We start from the raw sequence: 27,908 nt of genomic DNA on the forward strand, positions 1-27,908 counted from the left end.
AGTAGGAGGTTACTGGGGAACAAATAAAAGGATGGTAATTTCTTTGGGATGGTAAGGGCTGAAGGTCAATGGGAAACAGATAGAGGGATGGTGAAAGTTTATTTTTGGAACAGATAGAGGGATGATAGAAGGTCATTGGGGAACAGATAGAGGGATGGTAGAAGGTCATTGTGGAACATATAGAGGGATGATAGAAGGTCATTGTGGAACAGATAGACAGATGGTAGAAGGTCATTGGGGAACAGATAGAGGGATGGTAGAAGGTCATTGGGGAACAGATAGAGGGATGGTAGAAGGTCATTGTGGAACAGATAGACGGATGGTAGAAGGTCATTGTGGAACAGATAGACGGATGGTAGAAGGTCATTGGGGAACAGATAGAGGGATGGTAGAAGGTCATTGGGGAACAGATAGAGGGATGGTAGAAGGTCATTGTGGAACAGATACAGGGATGGTAGAAGGTCATTGGGGAACAGATAGAGGGAAGTTGAAAGGTCATTGCTTAACAGATAGAGGGATGATACTGATATTGACATATGTGTGTACCTGGTCTTTGACGCTGTCTCCTGTGAACATGTACTTGATGTGGTACAGGAAGTCACAGATGGGGTCCATGTACGCCAGGTGCTTGCTGTGGTGATCCACGGCCTGCAGCATCTCATAGAACGCTACCCCAATCTGAGGACACATGGAGCCATGCATGAGGTTATATAAGAGACACTGATCTGAGTGTACGTGCATGAGCTTGAGTGTGTAGCTGGAGCAGGTGTGTATGTATAATAATGCGTTACAGCTGATGTCAGATGTCTGGGGGACTGGAGCGGAAGCTGTATATATAAATAGAATTGTGTGCTCAAGATGGTTGTGAGGAAAAATGCCAAAACATCCATATGAATGTGTGTATGCAGTGGGAAAAACATGAACGCTATCATGGAGAAAACAAGTTCCTGTTTAATATTAATGATAGATACTGAATAAGAATAAACAAGTGAGAAACTTGAAAGGGGTATGTTTAGTGAAAGATCGATCTTGTAAACATAGCTCATATATACAGTCTGGTGAGTTAAAATTAAAGATGTGTTTGCTTGCTCAGCTGCAAGCTGGTGAGCTGCCATAACAGAAAACAGGCTACGGACACGAGCTCAATCAGAGTTAACCGGAAAACTAAGAAAGCGTGTAAGTGGAACAGGTTTACAGAATGAACGCATGTGCACCTCGAGCATGCAGCGTGTCCTCTCCTGCTGGAAGCGCTGTAGGAAAGGTCCAACCAGGTGATAGATATAGAGCAGCTGAAATTCGGTTTTCACCAGCGGCTTCAGGACCTCCGACAGAAACCTGCAACGTCACAAGCACAGAGACTCATCGTCATACAGACCAACCCTGCAAACCCTCCTTTTCAATTAAATTTATTGCTTGAGTGGTACGACTGTCAACAATTGCAAGTTCGAATGTCAGTGGACGTTCTATCATCCCTCTATCTGTTCCCCAATGACCTTCTATCATCCCTCTATCTGTTCCACAATGACCTTCTATCATCCCTCTATCTGTTCCACAATGACCTTCTATCATCCCTCTATCAGTTCCACAATGACCTTCTATCATCAATCCATCTGTTCCCCAATGACCTTCTACCATCCCTCTATCTGTTCCCCAATGACCTTCTACCATCCCTCTATCTGTTCCCCAATGACCTTCTACCATCCCTCTATCTGTTCCCCAATGACCTACTACCATCCCTCTATCTGTTCCCCAATGACCTACTACCATACAGCGTAACGGGTGGGAAGAATGGACTGAAAAGAGTGATGCCAGCCAATCACAGCTCACGAATATTCATATATGTATATAAATAACAGAGCAATTAGTGCTCTCCTCCAATGGTGTTCAGCTGGCAGCTGTGATTTAATGGCTAAGACCTGGTTTACACTTCTACGATAAAGTGTAGGTTTATGGGTAAGTATTACACGCAGAGACACTTTTTACGCTCTCGTAACTGCATGTCATGTATATATGTATATCTGCGGTGTTGTGTGTCCACCATTATTTCAGCTTTAATTCAAGGGGTTTAATAAAAATGTTGCATTAACCTTTTAGGAATTACAGCCATTTATGTATGTATGTATGTATGTATGTATGTATGTATTTATTTATTTATTTTTACAGAGTCCCTTCATTTCACAGGCTTAAATGTAACTGGATATATATAAATATCCAGTATATATAAATTGGTTTATAAAAAAAATAAACACAATAGAATTCACATATCCCTTGATTTAACACAATTAGGATCTACAGGCTTTAAACATTTAAACATACACTAGCATACATGCGCAAAAGAACACCTTTTTCCCCCCCAATATCATACAAAATAGTGACTGTTAAAAAAAAAAAAGGGTCAAGGATGTGATTAGGATTAAACTTTTAAATTTGAGGTTATTTAAATTTTTTTGCTTTGATTTTATTGCCAGGAATAATTTCTTATTTAAGGATATAGCGCGTAGATCTTAGCCAGCTAACGCAGCAGAAATTGTAGAACCACAGCACAGCTGCACAATCTATTGCTAATCGTTACTGCAATACTGACCTTTGCAATGCTGATCATGCAATATGCAAATAAGCCTACAATATGCAAATGAGCCTACAATATGCAAATGAGCCTACAATATGCAAATGTATGCAAATGTGCACTTTTTGGTTTTCTTTTCATATCCCCCATACACAAACACCCCCCCCCCCAAATCACAGGTGCTCCAGTGTTTCTTAATATATTGCAAGACATATTGTGTGTGTGAGAGAGAGAGAGAGAGAGAGAGAGAGCGAGAGAGAGCTTTCAGTTGAAGGTTAAACGAAAAGCTGGAAGTTTGTAAACTTTTCGAGGACTTCATGCTTAAGAGTGTGTGTGTGTGTGTGTGTGCGTGTGCGCGAGCGCTACACCCAAAAACCTGTGAGCATTCCAAGAAAATATATGCGTTAACAAAGGCACTGGAGTGTGTCTGTTGTGCCTGATGACCCATCTCTCTCTCTCTCTCACACACACACACACACACATCGCTGATGACAGTGGAGGTCAGCAGTCTGGATATTAGAGTCATATTTGGACAGCTCTGGCAGACGAATCATAAAACAAAGCGAGAATAACACTCCTGTAAGAGCAGCATCTTTTCCCCTCTGAGAGCAAAGAGCGAGACATAAAGTACACACACACACACACACACACACACACACACACACACACAAAATGTCTAAACAAAGCAAAGCATAAGTCATTAGAAAGGTCAGTGGAAATAACACTCACAAACATTAACACAGACTGCTAGCTGTTACTGCTAATTTATTACGACAGTTATTATCTGCTCTAATGTTGCTGTGTCTGAAAAACAAAGAATCTCTTGTAATTAAAATAATTAAAATGAGGATCCAGCAGTGCCTCTTAAAAAAATATTAAATAAAATAAGAAATAAACAACTATGTAGCTTATAAGATGCATCAGTTGTGTTAAAGCAGAGACAATTGTAAATGGGCTAGAGATCAGTTTCGTGCTTGGTATCATTTCTTCTCTCTTTTCCAGAGAGTTGTTTTGGAACTTACTTGGGAATGAGAGAAAGCTGCCCGATGCTGGAGTGATGCCACACGGCGTGTGCTAACGCTAGCACGTAGCTGCAGTACATCTCCGAGTACGACTGGTGGCAGGCCGTGAAGTCCAGCAGCTGGAAGGGATAACCCACCCACAATGTCTCCGATGTTAGCGCAGGGCTGCTAATCACGCTAACGATGCGGTCGTGTAGTACGATCCAGTACGGCTCCTACGGCATAGTGAGAGAGAACTAAAACTCCTGAAATTTTTAAACAAATACTTCACACCAAAAAAATAAATAATGTTAACATTGTTAATAACAGATTAAATGCGTTAAAATTTTAGATTGTTTAATATGAACGATATATACTATAGCAGGGGTGCTGATTACGCCGATCGCGATCGAACAGTCAATCGCAAGAACTTCTATGGAGGAAGACTCGCGGTTATTCAGTCTGCGCTTTTCAGCGCACTTTCACATACTCAACAAACTCCAAACGACTTAACCGTAATGGGTCCGTCCCGGACTTTCACTCCGTCAAGTTTACACTTTATAGCGTGTGGGCGTGTCTCGCAAGCTCCGCCAGCTATATCGCTCTCTCTCTGGTTACGGCAGTTACTGAACGCACAAAGGGACACAAATAAGTAGACTGGCGGTAATAAGACACAGGTGAGAATCATCACGCGTTACCTGCCGGTTCGACCCGCCTCCTCTCCGTCCAGCTCTGATGCTCGACCACGCCCCCGCTGCTGTTTATATTACTTTTGCAATTTCTCTGAATTAAAATTGATTACATAACTTTATTTGAATAAAAACAAATCTCTCAAAATTATTTCTCAAACTCCAAATTTAGAGTGTATTTGCATATTTCATATGGCTGCTCCTACCATAATAATAATAATAATAATAATATGAAAAAGTAGATCTCTTGTTATACAAGTGTGAACACCCCTGTACTACGGTATATAACTTTAGTTACACTTTAACTTCAAAGTTGGGTATCCTTTAATTTCAGGTATACTTGAACTTCAAGTATACCTTAATCTCAGACTTGGGTAAACTTGGACTTTGGGTACAGATAACTTGTATAGTATACTTGAATTGAAGTATACATTATTTTCAGAGTTGGAACTCCAGTATGCTTCAACTTCAGTGACAGGTATACTAGAGCTCCAGCTCTACTTTAACTTCAGAGTCTGGTATACTTTTACTTCAGTACAGTTTAATGTCAGAGTTGGGTATACTTGAGTTCTAGCTATACTTTAACTTCTGAGTTGGGTATACTTTAACTACAGTATATTTTATCTTCAGAATTGAGTATACTTGAACTACAGCTACACTTTAACCTTAGAATTGAGTATACTTGAACTTCAGCTACATTTTAACCTCAGAATTGAGTATACTTGAACTTCAGCTACACTTTAACCTTAGAATTGAGTATACTTGAACTTCAGCTATACTTTAACCTTAGAATTGAGTATACTTGAACTTCAGCTACATTTTAACCTCAGAATTGAGTATACTTGAACTTCAGCTATACTTTAACCTTAGAATTGAGTATACTTGAACTTCAGCTACATTTTAACCTCAGAATTGAGTATACTTGAACTTCAGCTACACTTTAACCTTAGAATTGAGTATACTTGAACTTCAGCTACATTTTAACCTCAGAATTGAGTATACTTGAACTTCAGCTATACTTTAACCTTAGAATTGAGTATACTTGAACTTCAGCTACATTTTAACCTCAGAATTGAGTATACTTGAACTTCAGCTACACTTTAACCTTAGAATTGAGTATACTTGAACTTCAGCTACATTTTAACCTCAGAATTGAGTATACTTGAACTTCAGCTATACTTTAACCTTAGAATTGAGTATACTTGAACTTCAGCTACATTTTAACCTCAGAATTGAGTATACTTGAACTTCAGCTATACTTTAACCTTAGAATTGAGTATACTTGAACTTCAGCTACATTTTAACCTTAGAATTGAGTATACTTGGACTTCAGCTACACTTTAACCTTAGAATTGAGTATACTTGAACTTCAGATATACTTTAACGTCAGAGTTGGGTATACATTAATTCTAGCTATACTTTAACTTCTGAGTTGGGTATACTTTAACTACAGTATATTTTATCTTCAGAATTGAGTATACTTGAACTTCAGCTACATTTTAACCTCAGAATTGAGTATACTTGAACTTCAGCTACACTTTAACCTCAGAATTGAGTATACTTGAACTTCAGCTACATTTTAACCTCAGAATTGAGTATACTTGAACTTCAGCTACACTTTAACCTTAGAATTGAGTATACTTGAACTTCAGCTACATTTTAACCTCAGAATTGAGTATACTTGAACTTCAGCTACATTTTAACCTCAGAATTGAGTATACTTGAACTTCAGCTACACTTTAACCTTAGAATTGAGTATACTTGAACTTCAGCTATACTTTAACCTTAGAATTGAGTATACTTGAACTTCAGCTACATTTTAACCTCAGAATTGAGTATACTTGAACTTCAGCTATACTTTAACCTTAGAATTGAGTATACTTGAACTTCAGCTACATTTTAACCTCAGAATTGAGTATACTTGAACTTCAGCTACACTTTAACCTTAGAATTGAGTATACTTGAACTTCAGCTACATTTTAACCTCAGAATTGAGTATACTTGAACTTCAGCTATACTTTAACCTCAGAATTGAGTATACTTGAACTTCAGCTACATTTTAACCTCAGAATTGAGTATACTTGAACTTCAGCTACATTTTAACCTCAGAATTGAGTATACTTGAACTTCAGCTATACTTTAACCTTAGAATTGAGTATACTTGAACTTCAGCTACATTTTAACCTTAGAATTGAGTATACTTGGACTTCAGCTACACTTTAACCTTAGAATTGAGTATACTTGAACTTCAGATATACTTTAACGTCAGAGTTGGGTATACATTAATTCTAGCTATACTTTAACTTCTGAGTTGGGTATACTTTAACTACAGTATATTTTATCTTCAGAGTTGAGTATACTTGAACTTCAGCTACACTTTAACCTCAGAATTGAGTATACTTGAACTTCAGCTACATTTTAACCTCAGAATTGAGTATACTTGAACTTCAGCGATACTTTAACACCAGAGCCTGGTACTATTTATTATTTTTAGCGGATGTATTTAAACCAGTGAGTTCCTGTTATAATGTTCTGCTCTCAGCTTTCTTTTCTTAGTAGATTTATAATTTTTTTTTTCCCTAAACTTTCCTTAGTTTGCTTACTAACTTACTAAGAGCATTTACTCTGTGTTGATTTATAGTCCACAGGTGCATCGGACAACCAGACCAGACACACGTCCACTCTCTGTGGACGTAGCGAAGGAAATGAAGAACATTGATTAATGGAGAGAGAGACAGTCTGTTTTGCATTCTTTCTCTGGCAGCAACAACACGACCGAGACGGAACTGTCATCCCTACAGATCAGGAGAAGTTGAGTTGGCTGTTATTTTTCCAACTTTCCAAGCACAGCTGCCAGAAGCACAAGCAAATCAAGAGCACTTGATATGATTAATATTCCGGTGAAACGTGATTAATATTCCTGTGAACTTTTTTTAGGTTCGCAGAACGTTTTTTTAAAGCATGATGTTCAATCTGTCAGGCTTTCAGGGTGTTCATGAACGTTAATGAATTTCTGCCACATTTGTAGTTATAGAAATGATATGACAAATGTTTCTGTAACGTTTGACCCCGTTTACACATCACGACTAGATACTGATCAGATTGTAGCAACATTAATTTACACGTTTCTGGTTAGCCGCTGTAATGTGTAATACATAACGTGATGTATTAGGGAGGGGTTTTGGTTATGATGTCATGTATTGGGGAGAAATTTTGGGTAGATTTAATATATTAGGGGTTTTGGTTATGATAAAACATCCAAAAGTGTCTTGTAAAGTCAAATGCATTTACACTTGGAATGTTTAACCTCCTGAAGTGGTTGAGAAGAATAACTGGATCTTAGTTAAATATGTCTTGGCTGAATTTACACCAGCATTTTAAATACATAATTTAACAATCTGGTTATAATCAGGATACTCAAGATGACTGAAACAAACCGGTTTGAATAGGATCGTAGTTTTTATCTAACTGGGAACACTGTGACATAACATAACGTTACAGCCTAAACTTCTTAATACTTATCAAAAACATTGCTAAATATTCTGATAATGTGTTCTGTAATGGTTCTTGACAGAGCTTGGGTGAGAGAGAAGGAACAATAAAGAAAGAATCAAGGACAGAAGGAGGGCAAGCAAGCCAGAAGGAGTGAACTAGGAGTTAGAGATAAAGTGTGTGTGAGGGAGGGAGGGCACTGGACGTACAGGTAGAGCGGTGATGATCAGGCCAATCGCATTCATCCAAGCAGTCACGTTCTCCCGGGGGACGAGTGGCTGACTGCAGGAGATAGAAAAGACAATCAAACTATATACACACACACACACACACACTTTCCTTCACACACACACACACACACACACACACACACACACACACACACATTCTTCATCTAAAAGACACATCAGACTTACACACTGTCAGACAGATTGTTCTGTCTGTTAGTAGAAGATATTTGTAGTTATATATAAATGTAGCAGCAATACACCCTTACACATTGTCTTTATTGACACTTTGGTTCTTAAAAAAAAAAGCATCAAAAACAAACAAACAAACAAAAAAAAGACTGGCAACAGCAAACATTGCCTGCTACAGGGATGACCTCTGACCTCTTGAGCACTACATTCAGCAGTGCGTTTCCCACGTCCTTCCCCGGCACGGCGAGGGCCATCAGCTCCACACAGGTGACGTGAAGCGCATGTGCTGCTGGATTTGGGAACTCGTTAAACCGCCAGTCGCAGTTCGGGAAAGGGCCCGGAGATTTTCCCGCCATCGGTGATGCATGTTAAGGAAAAAAAAAGTGTGTGTGTGTGTGTGTGTGTGTGTGTGTACAGTATACACCACGTGTTTTCAATCTCTGAACATTAAGAATCATTTTAAAATCTTCATGTCTATCTCCATGTTTAACCATCTGTCTGTTTGTCCATTTAAGCCTTGCTTACTGGCTTGGCTATTTGTCTGTCTGTCTATCTGTCCGTCTGTCTGTCTATCTTATTGGTCTATCTGTTTGTTCTGTCTCCCGATCTGTCTCTCTGTCTAGCCTTATGTGTCTGTCCATACTAACAGGTCTCTCTGTTTATCCATCTCTCTGTCTAGCCTTGCTTTTTGGTCTCTTTGTCTGTCTGTGTGTCTGTCTGTTTATCCGTCTGTCTGTCCCATCTATCCATCTCTCTGTCTAGCCTTGGTTTGTCTAAAGTTGCTCTTAACTGGATGGGACCAGTGTTAAAATAAAACAAATGAATGCTAGCTGTGATTAGGAGGATATCCACCTCTAAGTAATGAATGGAACAGAAAGATTAAATATAGGGTCTTTGGGACTATTGCAAAACAGAAGGAAGGATATTGTCTACAAGACGGCCGATGAGTTTGCAGTAGTAGGTGTCGTCAGGGACCCAGACGTTGTCCTCGCGAGGGTTCATGCCAAATTTGAGGTAGGTCTCGCTGAGGCACCACCCGGGCGTGCGGTTATCCTTCAGAGAACTCATGATGGCGTGGACAAGCTTGCGTTTAAGATTGGTGCGATCACGGAGGTGCCTTTCATAGTAGTGCAAGGTGTTGTAGAGGTACGTCACTGGCCGGTCTGAGGGATGTCAAACCAGCAACAACAGCCATTAGTTAACAAATAACCAGGAGGTTTGAACAAAAGAGAACTAATAATAATAATAATAATAATAATAATAATAATAAGCCAAGACAGGATGGGTCAGTGCAAATAACAGAGAGCAAAATTGTGACTTCCATGGAGGTACTTCATTCTGTGTTAGATTATGTAGTAATTGGTATTGATCAACTTTATGAAGTGAAACCAGGCAAAGCGAGCAATCTGATACTACAATTGTCCTACCATCTGATACTACGATTTTAGTACAAATGCAACAGGCACCTGCACCACCACATACAGCATTCCCCCCCAAAACAATCATCAATAGATCTTCAACATGGACAGACTGCTCCGTCCTTTTCACTCCCCCTCACCATGAAACTTGTACAATCCCCCCAAGTGGTCCAAAAGGGTTTCCAAGGACTTGGAGACTGGCAGCAGCTCCAGGAAGCGGTGGATGACAATGTCAAAGACGGGCAGGAAGCGTAAACACACGTTGCCAAAGTAGATAGGCAGATACTGTGGCTGGAGCTGCATGGGGGGGTTCACCTGCTCCGCCAGACCTTCAAAGTACAGTTTCTCTGGGTACTTCTGCATGTGGGGAAGAAGAGATAACCTTTTATAACCTTTTATTAGAGTCCATGGCTCCTTTCCAAGCATCAATTCTAGCATAGCAAGAACAGGATAGTCTGGAAAGATACGAAGATCCTCTCAAAGCTAACTACATTGCAACAAACATTTCTTTTAAAGCATTTTCTTTACTCTCTTTTGTCTCAAAACCAATGCCTAAATGAAGGGATGTGTTTCACAGCTAAATAAGCAAACAGCCAGATCCAGCACTGTCATCATAAGGGGACAGGGTAAGGGGTCAGTAGGTGGTATTGTGATTGAACCTTCCCTCTTTAACATTTACCACAGTTACACAAGATTGCAAGAGAGGGCAAACACTGCAACTCTTAAAATGTCAGTGTAAAAAACAGGGCAGCATGTGCAGCCTGTAAAATCCCATTAAGGAAAGAGAGAGAGAGAGAGAGAGAGAGAGAGAGAGGAGGAACTCATTAGCTGGTCTCTACGCTGGATGTAATCTGGATAATAATATGGCTGAAAAGCAGAAAAGCTTTTTGTTCCAAAATATCATTCATTCAATTGAGAAGATGAATGCAGCAAGTCTAGAGTGAATTATTAATACATTCATCAACTGCAAACATCCTCTAGCACGTTTCTGCAATGACAGACACTTGAGCTGGACCCAAAAATGCTGATGTTGCTGATAATGATTGTACGCTAGTGGAGTCCTGCTTGCATCAGATAAAATGGATAATGCCAACTGTACTGTAACCCTATTTGATTACTTGTTCAGTAAAGTGATACTTTGACACTTGAAGCTTTCTTTCTTGTGCTGTGTAAGGTTGTCTTTTAGTAGTCATCCTACTTGGTGTGGTATCTTTTGGCAGGACACATTTGGCTTTCTACACAAGGTCATCTTGTGGTGTTTTGTGAGCTGTTTTGAGGCACCTTTTGGTATGCTAGTCTATATTTTTTGGTATGGTGGACAAGGTCAACTTGTGATACAATACTTGCTTGATGTGTTGAGTAAAGTTACCTTGTGGTAGGATATGTTCTTTGGATGCTAGGTCACTTTCTAATACAATAAATGTAAGGTTACCAGCAAGGTTACCTGTTGGTAGGAGAGGTCTTTGGTATATTGGGCAAGGTCACACAGCGGTTCGGACAGCGGTTTGGTGTGTTGCGTAAAGTTGCCACATGGTAGAACATGTATTTGGTGTGTGGTATACGATCACCTTGGGGTAGAACTTATATTTGGTGTGTTGGGTAAGGTCACCTTGTGGTAGATCTCATATTTGGTGTGTTGGGTAAGGTCACCTTGTGGTAGATCTCATATTTGGTGTGTTGGGTAAGGTCACCTTGTGGTAGATCTCATATTTGGTGTGTTAGGTAAAGTCACCTTGTGGTAGATCTCATATTTGGTGTGTTGGGTAAGGTCACCTTGTGGTAGTATTTGTATTTAATGTGTTGGGTAAGGTCACCTTGTAGTAGTATTTGTATTTAATGTGTTGGGTAAGGTCACCTTGTAGTAGTATTCATGTTTGGTGTGTTGGTTAAGGTCATCGTCTGGTAGATCTCGTATTTGGTGTGTTGGGTAAGGTCACCATGTGGTAGTATTCATATTTGGTGTGGAGGGTAAGGTCATTTTGTAGTAGATATCGTATTTGGTGTGGAGGGTAAGGTTATTTTGTGGTAGATATCGTATTTGGTGTGTTGGGTAAGGTCATTTTGTAGTAGATCTCGTATTTGGTATGTTGGGTAAGGTCATTTTGTAGTAGATCTCGTATTTGGTGTGTTGGGTAAGGTCATTTTGTAGTAGATCTCGTATTTGGTGTGTTGGGTAAGGTCATTTTATAGTAGATATCATATTTGGTATGTTGGGTAAGGTCATTTTGTAGTAGATCTCGTATTTGGTGTGTTGGGTAAGGTCATTTTGTAGTAGATATCGTATTTGGTGTGTTGGGTAAGGTCATTTTGTAGTAGATATCATATTTGGTGTGTGGGGTAAGGTCATTTTGTAGTAGTATTTGGTGTGTTGGGTAAGGTCATCCTGTGGTAGATCTCGTATTTGGTGTGTTGGGTAAGGTCATTTTGTAGTAGATATCATATTTGGTGTGTTGGGTAAGGTCATTTTGTGGTAGTATTTGGTGTGTTGGGTTAAGGACATTTTTTAGCAGATATCGTATTTGGTGTGTTGGGTAAGGTCACCTTGTGTTCAGACAGTGGTTTGGTGAGTTGTGTAAAGTTGCCACATGGTAGAACTTGTATATGGTCTGTGGTGTACGATCACCTTGTTGTATGATGCATTTTGTGTAACCGCTAAGTAACCAGCAACACGTTTCCTGTTTAGGTTAAAATCACCTTGTCGCATGGTACATGTTAAGAAGGTTACCCTGTTTTAGAACACGTTATTCATGAGTTAGGGAAGTTTACCTTGTGGTAGGACATGTGTTTGGTGTGCCAGTCGCTCTGTAGCCAGTGCTCCGGAGCGTTCTCTTTGACAAAGTCGCTGACACGGTTGCGGAAGTCATTGGGTTTAAGGAGGAGGAGCTGGATGATGAAGTAGCACACTTGAGCCTCATTACCCTCATGACTTCTCATCGCCTACGCAACAGCAATCATTGAGGGCGAATTAAAAAAAAATTGTATTATCCCATAATATCAGAGAACACTGAAAGAAAACACCTCAAGCATAAGCAGCAAAATATTACAAATCAGAACGTGGAAAAATACCAAATGACACAGATCATCTCCTCATACCAGTTTACATACCTCCAGCAGAGGAGATATTCTGTAAAGCTGATATTGTGTGTTACAGATATTACCGGAAATGGTTTTGAATTACTGTTAAAACATTATTTGTTGCCATTTTGAAAAATCACCATCGATAAACACTCTATGTTTTAACATCACTTCAGAACAAGTCTGTTTCATTGCAGTTTCCTAAAAAAAAAAAAAACTCTCTACTGTAAGGTCAGGGATGTCATGATGCATGAGGATGTACAAGGTGAAAACAGAAAATACAATATTTTAATTCCTCCATAATCAATAAAACCTTTACCCTTTTAAGCCTCATGCTGAGAGCAGGAGAGGTCTTACAGGTAATTGCTGACATTATTGATCAGCTAACAGCTAATAAATAGCTTATGTTATTAGAAATGTGGAAGAAATATTGATTATCAGACAAACACTCCAGCCATAAAGATGATTCACAGGAGAACAAATTAGAGCAGGGGTGTTCTATATATATATATATATATATATATATATATATATATATATATATATATATATATATATATATTTTTTTTTTTTTTATTTTATTTAGGGTAACTTTACAGCCTAGAGTTTATTTCCAAGGTTTTATTGACTTTTCCAGACAGATGCTGTGCATGTGCTTCAAAGAAATACGCTAGATGAAAATGTTCACCAAACTTAGATAAAGGGTGTCAGGTTCAGGAATGAGATCTTTATGGTTTCTGCGTTTTAACGTACGGCATTTTGATAACATTTTTCTCCAAAAACAACTTAAAAAATTCCTTACCAGGCAGAGGATGAGACGATCCAAAGTGACGATGTTGTACTTCCACACCATGTCGTTCAGGATCTCGATGCATTTGTTCAGCTGCTGACCGCCTGCCGACGTGGAAAACTCGTACACCAGGAAATCGGCAAACGTCCGTACGTGTGCGACCAGAGCGCGAGCCCCGATTCTCTCCAGAACCCTGCAGGAACGAAGACGACCAAAGGATGATACTCTTAAAAACTCCTAATCATTCTGAAATGTTTCATTTCTATATTTATACAAGTGTCAAGCTGCTTCTGGATGGTGCAATTTTCACCAGTACAGTAAGCATTCAGACGCTGAAAAGACAAAAAAATGACAAAATCTGTTGAAAATCTACAGAAAGTTGGGTGTGGAAAGCATGTTGTGAATGGGAATGAGATCATTCTCTCAAGTTCTTGGGAGGTAAACTAGTCTCTGGCACCCGCATGCAACAGGAAGGTGAATCATAAACACAAATAACTCCTAATGAAGGAACAGATCATTGAATATGCTGTCATGTTGCTTTCTAATTCTTCAAATGTGTCGTAAGAACTATTTAACCTGTTTTTATTGCATTACTGCAACACTGGCAAGCGTTATTGCGTCATAAAACACGCCAGCCTATCAGGTTTCAATATGCAAATGAGCATTTACCAGAAGAAAGGAGGAGGGGCGTGCAGGATTTTGGGCTTTTTTTAAATTCATTCATTCATTCATTCATTCAGAATCTGGATAAACATGTAGCTTTTTTCTGTTGTGTACATAAACAGGATCTGAGCGACTTTTAAGTGAGTAAAACATTTGTGTATTTATACAAAAAGACGACAGAAATAGACCTTCAGAATTAAATATACAGTAAGGAGGAGATGCAGACAGTCATGCATGAAATGAGGCAGTCAGAGATGCGCTTTACAACAAGCTTCACTCATGAATAATGAATAATACTACACATCTCATTTAGCTCTGCTGCTTCGCTGGAGACCCACGGCAGAAGAGAGTTCGAGGATCACTTCAGAGCGAAAAGACAGAGTTTTGTAATGATTTATTTGGTATATAAGTGTGATAACCAAGATGGGTTTTTTTGACACTTGTGTTGTTTCGGAGACATTTGGCTCCAAGATCATGGTACATTTGGTGACGTGTGAAAGCTCTTTTTAGGCCCCGAGAGGTTCAGAGAACCCATCTCTGGTCCTCCTGACAATCTGGAAAGTGTCAGCACTGCATGCTGTTTAATACGATTGGTTCAACTTGTCACGTTCCGTTCTGTTTCCTGAAGGGCTGGTATGATGAGCGGAAGAGATGGAGCAGCTTACTGATATATAAAACCAGACATTCATAAAACTGGAGTGCTGTAATTAGCTTTGTGTAGCGAGGGCTCGCACTGAGAACATCTTGTGTAAATTAATTAATAAATAAAAACAGCAAATGACCGTTTTGCACGCCTGTGTGCAGTATGGAATTGTCACCGTTCAGAAAGAGTTCTTCAATGTGAAAGCAAACGTGCAATTAGGAGCCCCGCCCACAAATGAGCCCAGAATCGGACCTGGGTGAAGAATCAAGTATGAACTGAAAAGAAGAGAGCTCAGAGATAAATAGTGAAATGAACACTCGCGATGCTCAACTGGTAGCTCTAAGCTTCCCTACATTAGCCTTGTAGCTCCAGTGCACAACAAACAGGAAAAACTTTAAACACCAAACACATTAAGGACTGAAATTAAGGGGCGTTTTTACTCAAACTGGACCTCATTTATCTCTACTGTCCTCACCTGTCTCTCTATCTCTCTCTCCATCTCTCTCTCTCTCTCTTTATCTGTAGATTAGATGGTCATCTCAGGACGCTTCCATCCTCTTAACCATCTTTATCACTCCTTATCAATCAGGCGGTGTGTTGTGAACACTAGCTGTGTTGTCAGTGAGAGATCGTGATCCGAGTCACGAGCAGACGCTAGCGGGAATCGCTCAGTCCAACACAACACGACTTTGTGAAACGATCCGCAGCTGCAGCGTGTACAAGAGAGCGTTTCAAGATCCTGCGAGTCAGTGCAAGCGTCCTTGATAAATAACACCAGAGGAAAAAAAATAAATCTGTGGCAATGCTATTATATCTGTGTGATGAAGCCGAGTTACTGTGACCACTGTGCAGTTGATTCATTTCCTCCAAAAGCACATCCTGAAGTGTTTTTATTCCTCATATACCACAGCAACGATTACTTTTTAACAATTACACATCGACAATGTCTGTGAAACTAGTTCCTGTTCTCACTTACGTTATAGCAGCTGTAAACAGTCGTTCCCTCACCAGCCTCTCTTTACGTTAATAAAAGAAAAAATAAAACGCAGCTTGTCATCTTTCGTTACTGAGAATCCGCGAAACGTAAACTCCTCTGTCCCGAAGATGTCAGAAAACGTAAAGTTACAGCTTTACCTCTGACACTGGAGACTCCTTCCATGAATGTCAAATAAAAGTCTCCTTAACATTTTAACGATCGCATGTAGAACGTCCAAAGTCCCTGTGAACGAGCCGTTACTATAGAAACGATAACGTATCAGAACCTGCACCACTGTCAGAGCTGCTGTTATAGACAATGAATCAACACTTTCTATCTTTGTATGATCCAACAACAAAACCCCACCTTTTTTATTTTTCAGTAAGATTAATTTGGAAAAAAAATGTAAACATGTGCCCTTGAATTTCCAAACTTCACATCTCATGGGAAGGTAGCGAACACATCTAGGGGTTAAATGTCTGAAACTGGTTATATTTAAATTTTTTTTATTTTGGCTGAAATGTAGATTTGCTGAATTTGACCAAAACCAAATCATCTGATGGTGCAACGTGTCACCATGAGCAGTGACTCCATCACAGGATGATGTTTATGAGACACTACAAAAGATTTAAATTAAAAAAAAAAAAAAAAGAAAAGAAAAGAAAAGAAAAGAAAAGAGCTGGCTCACCTGAAGCCGATCTGGTTTATGTGGTCGGTTTCTAGAAGCATCTTCCAGAGCAGGCAGAGGAAGAGTGGTGGAGAACCCTGCATGGAAAAGTGAGTGATGATGTCGTTCTCATTGGTCATGGACTTCCACTTCCTGTACTCCTCCTCTACGTTCTTCTTCAGGTTGAAGCGGCTCTCCTGAGGAACGTTGTTCTGCTTGAAGAACGCCTGCGGAAAGGACGGAGAGGTGGAGGAAAGAGGAAGGAGAAGATACAATCAGAGATCTTTTCCGTAATTTGTGAGTCATTGCGATGATGAAGGTTTACGGCACCGGATGAAAAACCTCCGCAATTTTCTCCCGCATCGAAAGCGTCAAGAAGCCAAAAAAAAAAGGTCATGCGGTTCTAAACGAGACCGAATTTAAAAAAAAAAAAAAAAAACTTCCATGGGTTCTTCCATGGGTTCCATTCATCGCTAAACAGGATGAAGCGTTTCTTCAAGAACACCTGGAAGAGCAGAGTGAGGGCCACACATCGAACAGAGGTTTCCTCAGAGGCATCCTTTGAGATGGATAAAAATAAATTGCGTAAATTACTCAGTTGAGGTAAATCTACACATTTGTGGTAAAAAAAAAAAACAAAAACAAAAAAAACAAAGAAGAAGAACACAGTCATTATTCTGTGTTTACAAAAACGTTTCCCTTCCATTAGCGTGCGGCTTTAATCCTGAGGAGAGAGGGAAAGTGTCGTGTCTCCCCACAGAGCGCTGCTTCGTCTGACACGCGAAACAGATGGAGCGTCACCGAAAAACAACGAGAACAACAAACACAACAACAACAAAACAGATTTTTAATGTTCTGAGGCGACTAACGTACAGCATGCGGACGCGCCAGAACGCTGCGGCGACTCGATTCTAAAATATCTAAAATATCTCACGGAAAAACAAAACGTTAGTCTTATTTCCTAGCGACGAGAACAAGCGCAGTAACTGGAGCTTAAATTCTCACCCAGGTTCTAAATGGGTTCTAGAATTCCGTGTTCTAGAATTCCCACCGAAGCTCAGGGGTTCTCGAATTCTAAACCTGGTTCTAAAGGAACTCTAGAATTCTCTCATAGATTTCCATCCCAGGTTCTAATGGAGTTCTAGAATTCCCTCCCAGGTTAATCAACAGTGGTGTTCTAGAATTCCCTCCCAGGTTAATCAACAGTGGTGTTCTAGAATTCCCTCCCAGGTTAATCAACAGTGGTGTTCTAGAATTCCCTTCCAGGTTAATCAACAGTGGTGTTCTAGAATTCCCTTCCAGGTTAAGCAACAGTGGTGTTCTAGAATTCCCTCCCAGGTTAATCAACAGTGGTGTTCTAGAATTCCCTCCCAGGTTAATCAACAGTGGTGTTCTAGAATTCCCTTCCAGGTTAATCAACAGTGGTGTTCTAGAATTCCCTTCCAGGTTAAGCAACAGTGGAGTTCTAGTGTTCTCTTCTAGAATGCCCGTATTCTACAAAGCTACAACTCTAGAATGGCCTGAAACACCAGTATGAGCTTCCTGCATGTCTACAGTACCACAGAGCCGCAGGTTATACACAGGTTTGGATTCGCACAGTAACTCGCTTGCATTGGAAAGCAGCTGAAAGTGCTTTAGATGTTAGATGAAGGTGTCGGTGGCCGACCTGCAGAGGAGCGGGGAAGCAGCTGAGTGTGTGTGAGGCCCAGTTGTGAGGTGTGAAGTTCATGATGGTCTGCAGAATGTCCTTACACCACGTTCCCTGGATCGAATCAGAACCCGTGAAGAAATCTGGAGCCATAACACAGAAGAGGAGCACGCATTACACAGAGTTCGCCGTAGCGCGCGCGTGTGTGTGTGTGTGTGTGTGTGTGTGTGTGTGTGAAATGAGTGTGTATGAGCAGTACCAGTGATGTGTGTGGCGCGAGCGAGGGTGAGGATGAGCGCCCGGTTCAGCTCCTCTGATTCAGCCGACAGAACCGTCTTCGGGTCGCTCAGGAACCGTGTGAACTGTGGCTGCACCTCGGAGCTCCCCAACGCTGTGATTAACCTCAGAGCTGTACTTTCCACACTAACACACACACACACACACACACACACACACACACACACACACCTTAGTTTCACATCATAGCTGAGGCGAAGCATCACATAGTTTCCTTTCACATCTTATAATCTGTTCATTTTTCTAGGTCTCTGAGCTCCAGTCATGACTCCGTACAGCACAATTTTCATGAAACAGGAAAAAAAATTTCAGTAAGAAACAAATAATAAAAATGTTAATGTTATAATCTGCCCATAATTTATTAATCTATCCATCATTCTACCCAGTTATACCATTATACCATTACTGTCTATTTATCCATCCGCCTACTCATCAGTTTATTCATCCATCAAGTCATGATTCATCCATTCCAACACTTACCTGTCGATTCATCCAGATATCTATACATCTCTACTGTATATACATACTTACACACACACACACACACACACACACATACATACATACATACATGCATGCATACATATATATATATATATATATACACACACACAGAGTACTGTGCAAAGGTCTTAGGCACCCTATTATTTTAGTACAAACTTTGTTATAGATGTTTATTTTCTGACTTCTACATTATTGATTCAGTACAAAAACATTTCAGATTCCAAACATTAGTTTTTCAGCACAAAATGAAATGTTCCAGAAAAATGTTTGTATGTCAGTAAAGAAAGCAGCAGATTCCATAAGAGACACTTTTCAGATAAAAACAGAATGAAGGCTGCTGGGTTTCGCTGCAGAAATAAGAAGCGAGTCGACAGTCAAAGTCTCCAGAAGAACTGTGGCTGCTTCTGCAAGATGCTCAGTAACACTTCCAGCTCATTTCCTTATAAAACTGCACACACTGCACCTGAGATACTGCTTTATTTTATTTTAAAGTGAAGGATCGTCACATTAAATATCGACTTTGTTTCATTTATTACTGTTTACTGCTCTTTATAGGATTTTTTTAAATGTAGAAACATTTAATTTCATTATTTTCGAAGGTGTCTTTGCTCTACAGCATTTCTTTACATGTGCCTAAGACTTTTGCACAGAACTGTGTGTATATAAATATTATAACTATAATACTAATCTATTCGTATAACTAATATAGCATATAGCAATTAACTCATTCATCCACCCATCAATTCACTCAACCATTCATTCAGCTATACACCCAACAACTCATTCCTCCACCTTTACAGCCATCAAACAGCCATCTTCTTTGCCCAAAGACCTTCTCACCCATACACACATCCATCTACCCATCCCTTTGTCCCTCCCTCCACACTGTGAGACTGTCCAGGTTCCTACCAGAGGTGCAGCTGGTTCTGGTTGGTCTGTGGAACAGCGGCGAGCGAGTGGAGGTGTGAGAGGAGCTGAACGCGGTAGTGAGGCTGGATGTGGTGCATCCTGTAACTGAACATCTCCAGCAGCGTGTGAAGAATCCCCCATGCGTGGGACTTAAACACATTTGGCAAGAGCTGACCTGGATCGGGGTAAAGAGAAGACGCAACCCGCTCAGAAGAGGAGGAAGAGCTCGCCGGGTTTGGCATTTCCTTTACAGCGGAATTAGCTCTCTAATTAACACGGCTCATTAAGCACAGACTCCGCTGCTCTCACACTGATCTACTGCATCGAGTACATGAAGAGCTCTCCAAATCAAGAACTCAGCTGTCACCTGAGCACACATCAACCTTCTCTACCAGTTTGTGAACTTCTCATCTGAACTTACTGATGAAGCCTTTGATGCCGAGCGACTCGATCTCCATGTAGACCAGCAGGCGGCTGTACGTCTCCACCAGCGCCGGCGCTAGAGCGATGCTGGACTTGGCGTGGGCCAGCTTTATGACCCGTGTGGCTATACTGTGGATCAGACTAGCACACGGAGGAAAGTGAGTAAGCATAGGTTATCACATAACGAATATCGCAAACGTTCCGCAAAAAAAATTAATAAAATAAAATCACTGTATCGTTAATGATATTCTGATATGACAGGATTTGTTCAGATTAGGCTTGTACTATAACGATTTAATTTTTTTTTGTCCAGAACCAACATGAAAAAACAAGAAAATGAGCATTTCCACCGTTTCAGGTTTTGTACAGGAAGGCGACATTTTCACTCTTGATCTGCTGCTCAAAATTTTTGAACGTGTCTGAGGGCTAACTGGTGCAGGAGAGCAAAAGCAAAAAAAAAAAAAAAAAGGAAAAAGGAAAAAGGAAAAAAAAATGTAAATTTTGGGTCAAAATTTTCCTCCTTTTCCCACGACTGAAATATTTTGATTACACTTAACCAATGTTAGCGAAATACTTGTTGAATAGTAGCTAAGCTAAACACACACTGATCTATTTTATTTCACATTAATGAAATCAAAACGTTCTAAATTTACCGTGACAAACTGAGGGAGCCTAGAGAGGCAGCGAGGAGTCCCGAGAGACTCGTTCCAGATTCACACGTCGGTTGGCTCATCTGCCGTTTTATTGCAGAGAAAAAGACGACTGCTCTTTCTGAGTGGTAACTCGTATTGGTGCACGCTGATGTTTACGGAAATTTACTGTGTTAAAAACATCTTTTTGTTCAAATGTCCTTATTTTGATATTTCAAGATTATTTTGACTTAGTAACTCCTTGTGTTGACGTACTAAGTCATGTTAACTTGTTATTCAGACTTCCTATGATATTTTGTCTTAGTATCTCATTATTCTGACTTAGTATCTCATTATTCTGACTCAGTATCTTGTAGTTTTCACTCAGTATCTTGTAGTTTTCACTCACTATCTTGTAGTTTTCACTCACTATCTTGTAGTTTTCACTCACTATCTCATAGTTTTCATTCACTATCTTGGTATTTTGACTAAGTATCTTGTAATTTTCACTTAGTATTTCATTGTTTTCACACAGTGTCTCCTTATTTTCACTAAATAACTCATTATTTTAAGATAGTTTCTCATTATTGACAATCATTAACAACTCATTAACAACTTAGTAATAATGACTAAATAAGTCAAAATAACGAGATAATATCTTGAAGTAACAAGTTACTACTTCTCACGTTGCATTTCAGGGCTTCCCTAGATGTTAACCTGCAAAGCTCCAACGCAAAAAATCATAACAGTCCTCAGGACTAGCAATATAATATAATATAATATAATATAATATAATATAATATAATCAGAATAAACGTCAACGGATATCACTGCAGTGTAAAATCGTGTAAGAACGATGATCATCATATCGCACAAGCCTAGCTCAGATGCTCAGAAGAAAAAAACTTAAACTGTAAAAATTTCCAGTTCTACTTAACATCATTTGCATCCTTACAATTGAGGCTTTGATTATCTGTCTTTCAGGGAGTAAAAATTAATTAATTCTACTTAACCGTAAATAAACAGATGACATGACACTGATTAAAATTCATCGTGTTTTAGTCATGATTCCTTCCAGTTAGTCACCATTCTACAACCAAGCTGACAGCAGGACACACACACACACACACACACACACACACACACACACACACGGAATGACTAATCATAATTAATTTTCTCATGAACACACACAGCATGTTACGACGCAGGAAAGTCAGTTCGTTTCTTTCACGTTCTGGGTCTTACACAATGGCCAATCAAACACCTCAATGGTTAAATCTAAACTCTTATTTATGAGGAGAAATTATAATATTATGATTATAATAAAAGCTACTGCGCTAATTCAGTAAAAGCACAGAGAGCTTTGTAGTGTGATCTAATTATGCATCTCAGGAGTACAGAAGTCAATTTGCATAATAGGACCTTGTAAAAAAAGAAGAATTAAAAAAAAAAGAAAAAAAAAAAAGAGATGGCCTTGCTAATTCTGCGTAAATAACCCCGAGTGGTGCGCTGTGCATAATTAAATCCACCATAATGTCATGCGCAAGAAGCATTTCCAGAAATTACCTGAGGAATAAAACACTCTGTGTCATGCTATTGCAGGAAAATAACCAACGACGGGGTGGAGTGATGAAGCCGAGTTACTCTTCCCACCCTGAAGTTGAGTATTGTGCTGTAACAGCACATCACTGAGTGTTTTATTCCTCTTATATCACAGCAACAAATAAACACATTTTTTTAATTATTTAAAGAATGACACTTTTGAATCTGTTTGTAGTTAATGTTGTGGAACGTCCACGAAACAAGTCCGTTCCTGTTCTCACTTACGTTACAGCAGCTACAAACAGTCGTTCCCTCACCAGCTTCTCTTTTCTTTCCTTTTTTCTTGAAGTAAAGAAACGCAGGTTGTCATGTCGCCGAGGAAACCGCAAAGTGTAAACTCGTCTGTCTGTAAAGTTACAGCTTTAACTTTTTAACTTTGACCGTTACAAATCGCTAACACTGGAGACTCCTTCCAGAAATGTTATAATTATTGAGAGCGTCCTGAGCAGCTGCATCACTGCCTGGTTTGGGAATTGCACCGTCTCGGATCGCACGACCCTGCAGCGGATAGTGAGGACAGCGGAGAGGATGATCGGGGTCTCTCTTCCCTCCATCACAGACATTTACACCTCACGCTGCATCCGCAAAGCCACCAGCATTGTGGATGATCCCACACACCCCTCACACACACCTCACACACCCCTCACACACACCCCTCTCACACCCCTCACACACACACCCCTCACACACACCCCTCTCACACCCCTCTCACACCCCTCTCACACACCCCTCTCACACACCCCTCACACACACCTCACACACACCCCTCTCACACACCCCTCACACACACCTCACACACACCCCTCACACACCCCTCACACACACCCCTCTCACACCCCTCTCACACACCCCTCACACACACCCCTCACACACACCTCACACACACCCCTCTCACACACCCCTCACACACACCTCACACACACCCCTCACACACCCCTCACACACACCCCTCTCACACCCCTCTCACACACCCCTCACACACACCTCACACACCCCTCACACACACCTCACACACCCCTCACACACACCCCTCTCACACACCCCTCTCACACACCCCTCTCTCACACACCCCTCTCACACACCTCACACACCCCTCACACACACCCCTCACACACCCCTCACACCCCTCACACACACCCCTCACACACACCTCACACACCCCTCACACCCCTCTCACACACCCCTCACACACACCTCACACACCCCTCACACACACCTCACACACCCCTCACACACACCCCTCTCACACACCCCTCTCACACACCCCTCTCACACACACCCCTCTCACACACCTCACACACCCCTCACACACACCCCTCACACACCCCTCACACCCCTCACACACACACCCCTCTCACACACCTCACACACCCCTCACACCCCTCACACACACACCCCTCTCACACACCCCTCTCACACCCCTCTCACACCCCTCACACACCCCTCACACACACCCCTCTCACACACCCCTCACACACCCCTCACACACACCCCTCACACACCCCTCACACACACGCCTCACACACGCCTCACACACACCCCTCACACACACCCCTCACACACACCCCTCACACACCCCTCTCACACACCCCTCTCACACACCCCTCTCACACCCCTCTCACACCCCTCACACACACCTCACACACACCCCTCTCACACCCCTCTCACACCTCTCACACACACGCCTCACACACGCCTCACACACGCCTCTCACACACCCCTCACACACACACCTCACACACCCCTCACACACACCCCTCTCACACACACCCCTCTCACACACACCCCTCTCACAACCCTCTCACACACACACCCCTCACACACACCCCTCTCACACACCCCTCACACACACCCCTCTCACACACCCCTCACACACACACCTCACACACCCCTCACACACACCCCTCTCACACACCCCTCACACACCCCTCACACACACCTCTCACACCCCTCTCACACACCCCTCTCACACCCCTCTCACACACCCCTCTCACACACCCCTCACACACACACCTCACACACACACCCCTCACACACCCCTCACACACCCCTCTCACACACCCCTCACACACCCCTCTCACACCCCTCTCACACACCCCTCACACACCCCTCACACACACCTCACACACCCCTCACACACACCCCTCACACACACCCCTCACACACACCTCTCACACCCCTCTCACACACCCCTCTCACACCCCTCTCACACACCCCTCTCACACACCCCTCACACACACACCTCACACACACACCCCTCACACACCCCTCACACACCCCTCTCACACACCCTTCACACCCCTCTCACACACCCCTCACACACCCCTCACACACACCTCACACACCCCTCACACACACCCCTCACACACACCCCTCACACACCCCTCACACACACCCCTCACACACCCCTCTCACACCTCTCACACCCCTCTCACACACACCCCTCACACACCCCTCACACACCCCTCTCACACACCCCTCACACACCCCTCACACACCCCTCACACACACACCTCACACACCCCTCTCACACCCCTCTCACACCCCTCTCACACACACACCTCACACACCCCTCACACACACCCCTCACACACACACCTCACACACCCCTCTCACACCCCTCTCACACACCCCTCACACACCCCTCTCACACCCCTCTCACACACCCCTCACACACCCCTCACACACACACCTCACACACCCCTCACACACACACCTCACACACACACCTCACACACCCCTCACACACACCCCTCACACACCCCTCTCACACACACCCCTCACACACCCCTCACACACCCCTCTCACACACACCCCTCACACACCCCTCTCTCACACCCCTCTCACACCCCTCTCACACCCCTCTCACACACCCCTCTCACACACCCCTCACACACCCCTCTCACACCCCTCTCACACCCCTCTCACACACCCCTCACACACCCCTCACACACACCCCTCTCACACACCCCTCACACACCCCTCTCACACACCCCTCACACACACACCTCACACACCCCTCTCACACCCCTCTCACACACACACCTCACACACCCCTCACACACACCCCTCACACACACCCCTCTCACACCCCTCTCACACACCCCTCACACACCCCTCACACACCCCTCTCACACACCCCTCTCACACACCCCTCACACACACACCTCACACACCCCCCTCACACACCCCTCACACACACCCCTCACACACCCCTCACACACACCTCACACACACCTCACACACACACCTCACACACCCCTCTCACACACCCCTCACACACACACCCCTCTCACACCCCTCTCACACACCCCTCTCACACCCCTCTCACACACCCCTCTCACACACCCCTCTCACACCCCTCTCACACCCCTCACACACCCCTCTCACACCCCTCTCACACACACCCCTCTCACACCCCTCTCACACACCCCTCACACACACCCCTCACACACCCCTCTCACACACACACCTAACACACCCCTCACACACCCCTCACACACCCCTCACACACACCCCTCACACACCCCTCTCACACACCCCTCTCACACCCCTCTCACACACCCCTCTCACACACCCCTCTCACACCCCTCACACACCCCTCTCACACCCCTCTCACACACACCCCTCTCACACCCCTCTCACACACCCCTCACACACACCCCTCACACACCCCTCTCACACACACACCTAACACACCCCTCACACACCCCTCACACACACCCCTCACACACCCCTCTCACACACCCCTCTCACACCCCTCTCACACACACACCTCACACACCCCTCTCACACACCCCTCACACACACCTCTCTCACACACCTCTCTCACACACCCCTCTCTCACACACCCCTCTCTCACACACCCCTCTCACACACCCCTCACACACCCCCCTCACACACCCCTCTCACACACCCCTCACACACACCCCTCACACACCCCTCTCACACACCCCTCACACACACCCCTCACACACCCCTCTCACACACCCCTCTCACACACCCCTCTCACACACCCCTCTCACACACCCCTCTCACACACCCCTCTCACACACTCTTCACCCTCCTGCCATCTGGTAAACAGTACCGAAGCATTCGGGCCTCATGATCAGACTGTGCAATAGTTTCTTCCCCCAATCAGACTCCTCAACACTCAGAGACTGGACTGAACACACACACACACACACACACACATACATACACACATACATACACACACAACTGAGCATCCTCCATCCTCTCTGCACGTGTTTATGCTGCTACAATATTTATTATATTATACTGTACATGGGCTGCTACTCTTATGTTTACACTATTTCAGCTACTTGTATTGTTCTCTTGTACTATTTGCACTCTTTAAACAGAGCTGTGTGCTGGTCGGCGCTGTAGTCATTGTACTGTCTTGTGCTGTTTTGTGCTGTTTGTCCTGTCAGTCATTTTATAGACACTATACTCTGTAAGCCCCTGCAGATCCTGGGGGTGGAGCTTCGTGTGAAGATGGGTGCAAACAAATGATCATTCAAACGACGAACCCGTTTACTTACCTGTAAATTTTTACCTAAGAATCTTTAAAAGGACGTTAACACTCACAATAATCTGAATAAATCAGACAGAGACTGCAGACCAGCTCGGCGTCTTTATTCCGATCGAGCTGCGTGTAAACGCGGCCGCTGAGAGAGACGTCGGCGCTGCACTCACCTCATCTTGGCGTGGACGGTGAGCGAGTCGAGCAGGTTCATGGGCAGCGGCGTGGTGGAGCACGAGGCCATGCAGTTGGTGCCGGGCAGCGTGATGCGTACCGTACCGTTGCCGTAGATGGTCTCCACCAGGACGCCCATGGGCAGCGTGAAGCACTCGGAGTTGGTGGAGTAGGCGTTACACAGCAGGGCGATCTTGTAGTCGGTCATGGGCAGGCTCTTGTTGCGCAGGCTCTGCTGCAGAAACCTCACGCAAACAAAATAAAGGAAAAAAAATTACTCGAGCTAATAATAAAAATAATAATTAAACAAACATGACAAAATGAAGCGCTTGTTTTTAAATTGCTACGGAATTTCCGTCCATCGTTAAATCTTCACACTTAAGTTTGAATCATCAGGACAGAATTCTTCTGGACTTTAGGAAAATAAGACGAGCTTGTTTTTGGATTATTAATCAGTTTGCTTCAGGACTCATCTACATTTACGTCCCTGAGCGCGGCTTCGACCTGCATTCAGCTGAAATCATGCAAAATAAAACACATCAGAGCCCCTGGAGTGCAGCATCAGCACCACACGCTGGAGCGAAACACTGCTGCGCCGTTTACTTCTTTCTTTCTTTCTTTCTTTTTTTTTAAAACCTGTTTGATGATAATTTGTCTGCAAAAATTTATTTTCTTCTTATTTTTAATATTACAAAAAATATATTAATAAATTGAATAGTAAAATCTTTAAAAATCTGTAAAGAAAATGTAACTTTTTACAATTTTTTAACATTTAAAACATCACACTGTCTGCTT

General features: G+C 42.6%; 1 protein-coding gene across 2 annotated transcripts in view; it reads right to left on the minus strand.

Annotated features, from left to right (window-relative positions):
• med23 (mediator complex subunit 23) overlaps nucleotides 1-27,908 on the minus strand; it is a 48,946-nt gene that overhangs the window by 1,939 nt on the left and 19,099 nt on the right. For both annotated transcript variants that reach the window (XM_053231700.1, XM_053231699.1), the window contains 15 exons: nucleotides 27,113-27,358; nucleotides 20,179-20,321; nucleotides 19,758-19,932; nucleotides 18,307-18,470; nucleotides 18,066-18,190; nucleotides 16,421-16,626; nucleotides 13,463-13,643; nucleotides 12,352-12,522; nucleotides 9,726-9,942; nucleotides 9,094-9,330; nucleotides 8,360-8,525; nucleotides 7,958-8,030; nucleotides 3,589-3,803; nucleotides 1,215-1,335; nucleotides 547-678 (listed from right to left, as the gene is read on the minus strand). In XM_053231700.1, coding sequence (XP_053087675.1) covers nucleotides 547-678; nucleotides 1,215-1,335; nucleotides 3,589-3,803; nucleotides 7,958-8,030; nucleotides 8,360-8,525; nucleotides 9,094-9,330; nucleotides 9,726-9,942; nucleotides 12,352-12,522; nucleotides 13,463-13,643; nucleotides 16,421-16,626; nucleotides 18,066-18,190; nucleotides 18,307-18,470; nucleotides 19,758-19,932; nucleotides 20,179-20,321; nucleotides 27,113-27,358 — 2,572 coding nt within the window. The remainder of the gene's footprint in view (nucleotides 1-546; nucleotides 679-1,214; nucleotides 1,336-3,588; nucleotides 3,804-7,957; nucleotides 8,031-8,359; nucleotides 8,526-9,093; nucleotides 9,331-9,725; nucleotides 9,943-12,351; nucleotides 12,523-13,462; nucleotides 13,644-16,420; nucleotides 16,627-18,065; nucleotides 18,191-18,306; nucleotides 18,471-19,757; nucleotides 19,933-20,178; nucleotides 20,322-27,112; nucleotides 27,359-27,908) is intronic.

Source organism: Pangasianodon hypophthalmus, chromosome 30 (assembly GCF_027358585.1).
Source record: "Pangasianodon hypophthalmus isolate fPanHyp1 chromosome 30, fPanHyp1.pri, whole genome shotgun sequence".
Classification (NCBI taxonomy): domain Eukaryota; kingdom Metazoa; phylum Chordata; class Actinopteri; order Siluriformes; family Pangasiidae; genus Pangasianodon; species Pangasianodon hypophthalmus.